The sequence below is a fragment of the Anser brachyrhynchus genome, assembly GCF_964034855.1.
Source record: "Anser brachyrhynchus genome assembly, chromosome: 1".
Taxonomy (NCBI): Eukaryota; Metazoa; Chordata; class Aves; order Anseriformes; family Anatidae; genus Anser; species Anser brachyrhynchus.
Window position 1 is genome coordinate 197,145,622 of NC_137694.1, and position 9,890 is coordinate 197,155,511.

The 9,890-nt window shown below is 36.1% G+C and overlaps 1 protein-coding gene across 1 annotated transcript in view; it reads left to right on the forward strand.

Annotated features, from left to right (window-relative positions):
- Positions 1-9,890, forward strand: part of LOC308187797 (uncharacterized protein) — a 77,531-nt gene extending 67,641 nt beyond the window's left edge. Inside the window, exons 21-30 of the mRNA XM_080576141.1 lie at positions 2,614-2,647; positions 4,143-4,387; positions 4,667-4,815; positions 4,903-5,028; positions 5,552-5,713; positions 6,090-6,207; positions 6,876-7,009; positions 8,210-8,369; positions 9,268-9,368; positions 9,599-9,890. Of these exons, the coding sequence (XP_080432267.1) occupies positions 2,614-2,647; positions 4,143-4,387; positions 4,667-4,815; positions 4,903-5,028; positions 5,552-5,713; positions 6,090-6,207; positions 6,876-7,009; positions 8,210-8,369; positions 9,268-9,368; positions 9,599-9,699 (1,330 nt within the window). The 3' untranslated portion in view covers positions 9,700-9,890. The remainder of the gene's footprint in view (positions 1-2,613; positions 2,648-4,142; positions 4,388-4,666; positions 4,816-4,902; positions 5,029-5,551; positions 5,714-6,089; positions 6,208-6,875; positions 7,010-8,209; positions 8,370-9,267; positions 9,369-9,598) is intronic.

Below are 9,890 nucleotides of genomic sequence, written 5' to 3' on the forward strand. Positions count from 1 at the left end.
CAGCAGTTGGAGGTAGGTAAGGCTTACCTCTCTCCAAAGGTTATATAGAGATGTTAGGCGCACTTCAGGCAGAGCCAATGTGTTAGGAGATGCCACATCCAGTACCCTGACAGAGGTGAGGCTGATGCAGTGCCATGGGTCCAGGCGGTAGAGATGCTGAGCATGTGTTCCCAGTAGGTCCAGGCACACCTACACACACACACACGCCACACCGTGGATGTCCCAGCAGCTGGGCTTAGACTTCCCAGCCATCCTGCAGCTGCCCTGGGATGCCCTGTTTTCCCCCATTGCCTCATGCACACTCACACAAACAGGTCTCTCTGCTGACCCCACATCCCACAGTCTCCCTCCTAGTCACTGGCTTGGGCTCCCACTCTCTCCAGTAGCCAACCCACAAACACCCATGTCTCTCCAGTATCCAGCCCAGGCTTATGTCCACTTTGAAAGTCAGCTCCCAACCTCTTATCCTACTCACTGACTCATCAGCTGTGTCTTCACCAGTGCTCGTACACAGATGTAGTAGGTACTCATGTGACACACACATCCCAGTCTTTCCAGTTGCTGGCATCACAGACACATGGGTGTGCAGCCCCTGGTCCCACCACAGGGGCTGTCACTGAGACCCCACATACCTGTGCACATGAGAAAGAGCCCCTTAACCAGGAAAATTGCTAAAAGTGGTGTTTAGTGAGAAGCCAGGACTGTGCTGGTCACATGGGGGGGGGCATGGTCAGGCAACCAGAAACCTGCTTGCACACAGCCAGCCCTTTATTCCCTTATCCTGCTGTTTTCCCACTTGTTCCTCTCCAAATCACCGTTAATCCTCCTGCATTAAATATCCCATAATAAGTCTTGCGAAATCTCAAAATGCTCTTCCCCTGCACCCCATCATGTGTCCCATGCCCTTTAGGAAGTAACCTACCACCATGTGACGAGGGCTCTGGTGGCCCGAAGAGGTGGCTGGGGCTTCCCAGCTGGCCAGGGTACCCCTCTGCTCCTTTGTGTGTGAAGGTGAGCCTCTAGTCACTCAATATAACACAACAGTCCCACAAGAAAAGTGAGGGACTGTGTTGGCACAGGTCAGCACTCAGTAAATTAATTTTGGCACATTCGAGTTTCCTTTTGCTGGCTTTTGAGGGTGTTTTTTTCTGCAGACTTGGAAAGGAGAGGGTGACAATGAGAGAACTGCTGTGTGATGAGAACAGAAGATGACTGAAACCTCTCTTTCCATCATTCAAGGGAGATGTGCTGAAGGACACGCAGTGGGAAGCCAATGCAGATGGTGAAACGGGACATGACTTTGTAGCCCAACACGATGGAAATTCCCAAGGCAGAGTGAAGCCACTGCTTCTGCTTTCTCTTCCTGATGCTGTTTAAGATTTTCATTCAATGACTATAAGCACATAAGCAGCTCCCACAGCTAGTGCTGGAATCCAGGACTCCCTAATTCTGCCATTGGCTGTCCTAAAAATTAATTTATTTGTAGTTTCCAGGAAAACAACCAAATGTCCCCTCCTACCCTCTGCCTGACTCAGTATCCTCCTGGTCCCATTACAATTTGGCAAAAGACCCTTTCCAGAAGTGTGCATAGCAGTATAAACTTCCTGTACAATCCATAGCTTGTGATTTCCTAACGTTCCCATCTCAGATGCTGGACCCTTCTGATTAACCTGCACCTCTTCTTTGCCTGTACGTGTTTAAACATCATATGTCTTAAGAAAATAAAAGGGGAAAAAAAAAGAATAAAAGAAAAAAGAAAGGATAGATAAATATCTAAGGAGCTAAGGAGTTCTTCGGGAAGACAAAAAAAAAATTCAATTTCAAAAATTCAATTTCAAAATAGACACCTATTTGGGGCTGACTGACATGACACAGGAGGTATGGAAATCTACATCCTTGTAGGGGGGAGAATGGAGACTTACATCCTTGTAGAGGTCAGGTGGGATTCCCTAGAACATCTCAAATTGTACAGATGCTCATGACAAACCTCTTGTTGAAGCACTCTCGTTTAAGACCACGGTAGAGTCTTGGAGAACATTCACAGCTTGTCTTTTGGGAACAACTCCATATATTTAACAATATTTATCATACATACCTCCTCTTGATGAGACAGGGAACACAAAGTCACAGAATGGTTTTCAATCTTTATTTTCTAGATACACATACGTTCCTGTTGGGTTTCACAGAGTCTTTCTGATCAGAGTACATTACTGTGCCTGGATCTAAACACCCTATTGCATGTCTTCTGGCAAGAGTATAAGCATTATTTTATTAATCATATATATATATAATCCCAGCTTATATGTTCCAGTAACCTGACTGAATTTTTAAATATCAGTTGAAAATTTTTGAAACATTTTAGTTCTCAAATTTGCTAACAGCACAAGATTGTTTTAGACAGAACTGCTAATTAGCTGATGGCAGCCCTCATGGACTTATGATACTAATTATTCCTAAATAAGATCAGTTTGTTGCACTTTTATATGTTATTGCTACATATTTGGCAAGGTTTTACATTTTATTATTTATTATATCAGAACATATGTATTGTTATTGATTATAATGCAATATATTATATTATGTTACTGTTATATCTTCTGATTTTTTCTCCAGTTTGTCAAGACCTTGTGCCATAAACACTCTAAAGGTATGATTTAAAAAAAAAAAAAAGTTATGTAATGTAATATAATTTGGAAATGAAATGTAATTTTCACCTTTTATCTGAAGAGTACTTCCTTATTTACTAAATAGACTATGAAATTGCCCAAAACAGAAGGCTAAGGCAAAATAAAGACAGTAACATTAGTTAAACACATTTCATCACTCCCTGATGATGAAACGGTTATTCATCATTTTTACTAATCAGAGGATATTATGCAGCATGAGTCAGACTGTCACTGATTTACAATTTAGCTATATAAACAGAGCTGAAAAGCATGCTCAATAGCTCAAGACTTCAAAGAGTAGCTGAGCCAGAGAGCATTTGACAAGAATGAAGTTCCTTTCGCTTCTCCTGTTGCTGTCTGTGGCTGTCTCCTCTGCTTTCCCTGTGGGTCCAGAAGCAGAAGATGAAGGACAAACCTTAAATCTTGTGGAGGTAAATATTGTCTGGTGCATTTCTAAATGAAACAGAAAGTAGTCTGAGAGACTACTATAACTGCAATTCTTTTCATAGAATATGACTTGAAATTAAAGATGTATCATTTTGCAGGGGTTTCAATAGAAAGCTTTTCCTACTAATCTGGAAAATCTATGAAAATTTTGTGGAAATTACTTACATAAAATTCATCTAAAAATTGCATAACTTCTCTTTTGATGTTTTTACTAAGGTAATAGCATTAATAGAGAAGCATGAGTTCTAGCCACAAGGCTCCAAGGTTGTGCAGAAATAGTCAAAATTGGCAACAGTTTACATTTCAGAGTGTGCTTTGAAACTTATGACATGACTGGTCTCAGTAACACAAGGGAGGAAACTCACTTGAATCAGAGTCGGATTTCAATATTTTGTTGAATGGATCTTTTTGGAATATTTTTTTAAAGAATGAAATCTATGAGAAACGAAACATTTGTATAGACATAACATGTATACACTATATGTCTCTACGTAATATATATGTCTCTATTTATTGGAGACGACAGTATTGAAATTTAGTATGAATATCTGGTTTTCTAAAATCATATTACACTGCTTAAAATAAACGGTATGACTTGGCAAGTCCTGACTCTCCAGCTGTATTCACCAGCTTTGTCAGGAGTCCTAGCTGTCTGGGGTTTCATTGCCAATCTCTATTTCCTTGAATGGGACAAATGAAGTTATAAATTTCCTCATAAGTTTTGCTACTAAAGTAATGGGTTATAATAAATAAATGTGGAATTAATTATTAATAGCAAATATTAGATTTTAAAGACATTTTCTCCATATATTCCATCCATAAAACAAGACATTTAGATAAGTATGAAAAGTGTAAATCATACCTATCTTTTCATACTGATTCCTGAAGAAAATAATCTGTTCTAGCTTTCGGTAAATACAGAGCTTGTTGATAAAATCATTTAAAAAGACTTAGAAAATTTAAGTGTGACTCAACAGAATACTGATATGCCACAATATAATGCCACTTCTTTTTTGTATTCTGGTTCAGACGTATCTACAGAATTTCTACAATCTTCAAATAGATCACCATCCTCATGTAAGACAGAGGAGTAAAAATCACCTTGTTGAAAAGCTCAAGGAAATGCAAGAATTCTTTGGACTACAGGTGACTGGAAAACCTGATCTTGAAACTTTGGAGATGATGAATAAACCCAGATGTGGTGTTCCTGATGTTCAGCAATATATGTTCACACCAGGGAATCCAAAATGGAAGAGAAATAATCTGACATACAGGTAACTTCCTAATCTGGTTCAAAAAGATATAAATCTCGCATCTCAACTTTGGAAGCCTGAAGTAAAATATATTATGGCATAAATATATCTGCATTGATTAACTGACTTCTTGAAAGAAACAGGCACTCTACTCTAAAAGGCAGTATCTAAAGTGAAGACATTATTGATTTTTATTCATGAAAGAAATACCTAAGATTTCTTACTTTTGTACTAATTATTATTTTTCAACTAAAACTCTGTATTCTTAACATTATATAATGTGTTGGTTTTGCTTTGAAGGATTGTGAATTACACCAGAAAGATGAGACAAACCGATGTAGATGAAGCAATCGAAAAAGCTCTGAATGTCTGGAGCAGCGTGACACCATTGACATTCCAAAAGACTGAGGACAAAGATGCAGATATAGTGATCTCTTTCGCTTATAGAGGTAAAACTGATACCTTTACATAGTAAATAGCCACCTGAAAATATAGAAATAATTTGATTCTAAATGATTTTTTCTTCTTCATTTTAGATCACCAGGACAACTCTCCTTTTGATGGCCCCAATGGGCAGCTGGCTCATGCTTTTCAACCAGGTGAAGGTATTGGTGGAGATGTGCATCTTGATGAGGAGGAAGCCTGGTCAAAAGATGCAAGAGGTAAGGACTCTGTAACTGGATCCATTTATCTAGTTTTACCTTGTAAAATATTTTCATGATACTTAGCTCCTAAGCCTGATTGCAGATAAAATGTGAGTAGGAGGGTCAGAGCTTGTCCTTTTAAATTGCTTTACTCCACACTTCAAAGTTTCATACTATCTAGAGTATTCAAACATCTTCAAAATTTTCATCCCTGTGTTTGTTATGAAGGATTGTTCTGTTGGATCACGGAATATCCAACATCATTGGAATAATCCTTGATCCTGAGTGGTTTACGCAATAATAGGAGAAACAGGATTTTTGTTTAAGACAAGGAGACCATAATCAATGCCCAGCATTCTTCAAGTACTCATATAGACCTTCAGTTACAAAATTTATGAGTTGTAATGTTGGTAGTATTACTTACAGCCTGTCTTGTACCTGTAGCATATTTTGGGAAGATGCATAAAACTTTTCCCATTTAGTCAACTATGTTGAATACTGAAACAGATGTTACATTTTTCATATGATTCTTATCCCACAGGATACAACTTGTTCATTGTTGTTGCCCATGAGCTTGGCCATTCACTGGGTCTGTCCCATTCAAATGATCCTGGAGCACTGATGTATCCAACTTATGCCTACACGGACCCCAATGAATTCATTCTTCCTCAGGATGACATTGATGGCATTCAAGCTATATATGGTAAGAAAAACTATTTTTTTTAGTATTTCTACTTGGAGGCAGATTAATAGAGATAAGAATATATTTAAAATATATTTATTCCACTAAAATGAGAAATCTAACTGTTTTAAACAATGGATAACAAAAGAAGGAAAATTTCTGGAGGCTATCTTCAGCTGAAGTCCCTTTCTGCAAAACAAACATTTTGGAAAAGATGAACACAACTGTTTTTAGCAATGTCAAAATTCTGCTTTTAATGATAGACATTTAGTTTATATCCATATGCCCTCTCATTCTCTTTAAAGAATGTTCTTGACATCCTTGGACACCTTCTGAACACTGTCTTTATATCTTTCCATATTAAAAGATAAATTTTTCTTCATTTATCTTCCTATAGGACAGATTAATGCTGCAGTGCAGCCTACAGGGCCCAAAACTCCACAAGCCTGTGACCCCAATTTGACATTTGATGCTATTACTACCTTGCGTGGAGAATTAATGTTCTTCAAGGGCAGGTAATACCAATAAGCACATATATTATATCTTATATATATTCAATAGTTTAAAAGAAAAGAAAAATGTAGTCCATGAGGGAAAACTATCATTTTAAATTTAGTACAAAGAGAAACACTAGAAAACCACCATGGTACCCAAGAAAGGGTTCTCTATTCATTAATCTCAAAAGCCTTAATTGACAAGAGCTGTGAAGGAGGTCAGGACTTCCAGGTTGTTTCCCAACTGTTTTGCTGTTATGGCCATTGCTGTGACAGATATGTCTCTAGACTAGATATGGCAATGTATTCATATGTCCCATGCTACAATCTTTTTGCTACAAAAGCAGAGGCAGGACTGAAAGTACCAGTATTTAGGAAGACATATTAGGTGGTTACTGAAACCAACTCAACCTTCCTATCCTACAGAGAAATAGGAGAGCTTATATTTATCTTGCCTGATTTTTGGTACTAAACAAGGTGCTAAACTTAAGGGTGCAGTCACACTAGACTTCCTTTACATTCAGTGAAGAGGGATACTCATGCCCTAATGAGTAATTCAGACATTAGACAGAATACATCACTAAGTGGAGGTACTCATCTCCCTCCTGTTATAGTCTGGGAGTAATGATCATTGTTTTACATTTATGATGAGTGGAACTGTTCTAATATGTAAATTTTGTTTTAACCAGATATATGCTGCGCAAACATCCTGAGAGGGCAGAGACAGAGCTCAATTTTATCTCACTGTTCTGGCCAAAATTGCCATCAGGAATTCAAGCTGCCTATGAGAATATTGAAAAGGATGAAGTTTTACTTTTTAAAGGTAATGGAATCTGAACTTCTTTACTTTTTCTGACCATATCGTCCCTTGACCTTTACAAATTATGCAATTATAAAAGTCATAGTGATTCTTTAAGGAAGGCCGGTGAAAGAGTCTCTTATAAAGCTGCAAATAATTAAACCGGAACATGATAGAGCTATAATGTTAGAAGAGCTCTCCAGAAGTCATAGTCCTAAAAAATCTTCCAGCTCTCTTTTAGTTAATGTGCTGAAAAACAAGACATAAAAATTATTTCCCTGCTTCAAATCTAGTTTTCTTCAGGTAACAACATTTAATTTATGCAGAAGGATTTTTGCTGTCTTAACACATCATTCAACTGGCAAATACAGGAATTTGTACATTAATGTTACTGTTCTCACTATTAGCATGGAGTATACTGTTACAAGATTGTTTAGTATGATTTTCACCAAAAAGATTTGAAGTCTAGTTTAAAAAGGGAGTAAGAGAGTTAGTTACTAGACTTTTTTTTTTTTTTCCTCTGGAAAGATATTTCAAAAAATATTTTTGAAATTGTATTTCGAAATCTAAAGGGAAAAAAAAAAAAAAGACTTTGGGCAATCTTTGGAAAACTGACACGCTTATTAGTGTTTTGTCATATTTTTGAAAAAAACAAGTGTTGGTGAAAAATTACGCTGTGAGAGGAAAAATGTGTGTTCACTGAGAAAAAAAAAATCCTTTTCTTTAAAGTTCTCAAATACATTTTAAATATCTCAAATAACTTCATTATTATTAACTTCATAATGTACCAAATTAAAGTATATATTACCATATATGAAGATGTTCATTGCACCTAAAATTACCAAACCATTTTGATTAGACATATGCATTTCTTAATAGTTTGATGCACATGATCTAGCATTCAAATATTACGTGGATCTATATTCAAATAATATGTTATAAAAATGTAACGAACTTCCAGCATTCCACTCAATGTCAGTGGATTAAGTCATCAGCCTTCAGCCCTCCACAGGTTGTTAACTAGACAAATATATTATGTTCATTTGACCTAGATCTGGGGAAAGTACTAACCATACACCTTGTCATTCTAGTGGTTTTTACTCATAAAAACAAAGGACATTTCCACTCTCTTCATAATGTAGTTCCAATGTAAAGATTAAAACCATTTTCTAAAACAATAAACTGAAATAGCAAAACCAAATGAAACATATTTATATTTTTCAGAGGACAAATATTGGGTTATCAGAGGATATGACATTCCACATGGTTATCCTAAACCAATCTATCGCTTGGGGTTCCCGAAGACTGTTAAAAGAGTTAATGCAGCTTACAGTGACGAGACCACAGGAAAAACATATTTCTTTGTCGCTGACAGATACTGGAGGTAAGGTGTAATATTCATCTACCAGAAAGTGTCTTTTCATTTGTCCCTGAGGATAGATATATTACTATAAAATTAAAATGTAATGATGTAAATCAGGTATGCTCCAGAAATTTAAACAGGTTTCTCTGGGAGTTTAAACATTTAAAGAAGTTACTATGAAATGCCAAGATTTCTATTGGATTTTTTGCCATTCATTAGATTGCTGTAGTGGCAATGTATTTACTTGCTACTGGATGAAACATCTGTTTACTAAAGCAGCTATTTTTTAGTAAATTATTCACTTTTTCTCCACAACACTGATGCTTTTCTGTGTAATGTTATGGTACAATACACTTTTCACTCACATTTCAAACAAAATGAACTACTAATAAAAAGTATTGTAATTGAATTTCCCTTTGAACAGTCAAACTGTACATAATCTCCTATTGTACAGTTGGTATTATTTGTAATTTAAATGTAGCTCATGATATATTTCTGAAAGTACCTGGCTGACAGTAATATAAGTATGCTTCAGGACTGTGCTACAAGTTTTTTTATTCCCACACTTTTTGCTACGCTTTTAGATTGAACTGGATATCCAGTAGCTAGAAATAGAAACACATTTTAGATGCAAGTGATGGCCAAGGCTCTAGATCGTCCAGGAATTCATTAATATATCCGTGGGCTTCATTCTCAGGATCCATGAGAGCTTTGTTACAAACTTGTCTGAAGGCAGGTTTTTTAAATTTCAAGACATTCATCAGAACTTTAATATATAATAAGAATTAAAAATCTACTTTAGCTTATCCTTATAAGACTTAACACTAAGAGTAGAGTTGCATAGGTGTGTGAATTTGCTTTGAACTTTCAAAATATTATCTGCTTCGCTACAAATTGTAATGATGTTTCTTGTTTTAAGATATGATGAAAACAAAAAATCCATGGATCAAGGTTATCCCAGGAAAATAGTCCATGACTTTGGAAAAATAGGCAGAGTTGATGCTGCTTTCCAGACTGATGGTAAGTAAAACATATGTTTAAACTGGGTTTACTTGAATATTTGACCTTCTTTAGATAGAAGCATTTATTTTCAAAAACCTGTTATTAGCCCTGAAGCAAAGCAATAGAAATGAAAATACAAATGAAAGTGAAAAATAGAAAGTATATATGAATGTGTTTTTTTTTGTTGTTTCTCCCATAATACCAAAAAATCACCTATTAAATATAACTGGATTTAATTTTGCTTTTAGGCTATGTCTACTTCTTCCATGGAACAACTCAGTTCCAGTTTGATCCTCGGTCCAAACGGATTGTCAGTCAAAGGAAGAGCATCAGCTGGTTTAATTGCTAATTGCAATGTTTTTCCATATGCACACTGTATATTTTTATGTGCTGATTTTTTCAGCATTTTATGACTATCAGGTCAGAATGATTTTCTGCCCAGATTTTGTAAGAGTACAGTTTTAATAATTATTAATTGTAATGCAAATGCATTTATATAACTTATTACACTTTCACCCGCTATATTAATATTCCTAATAA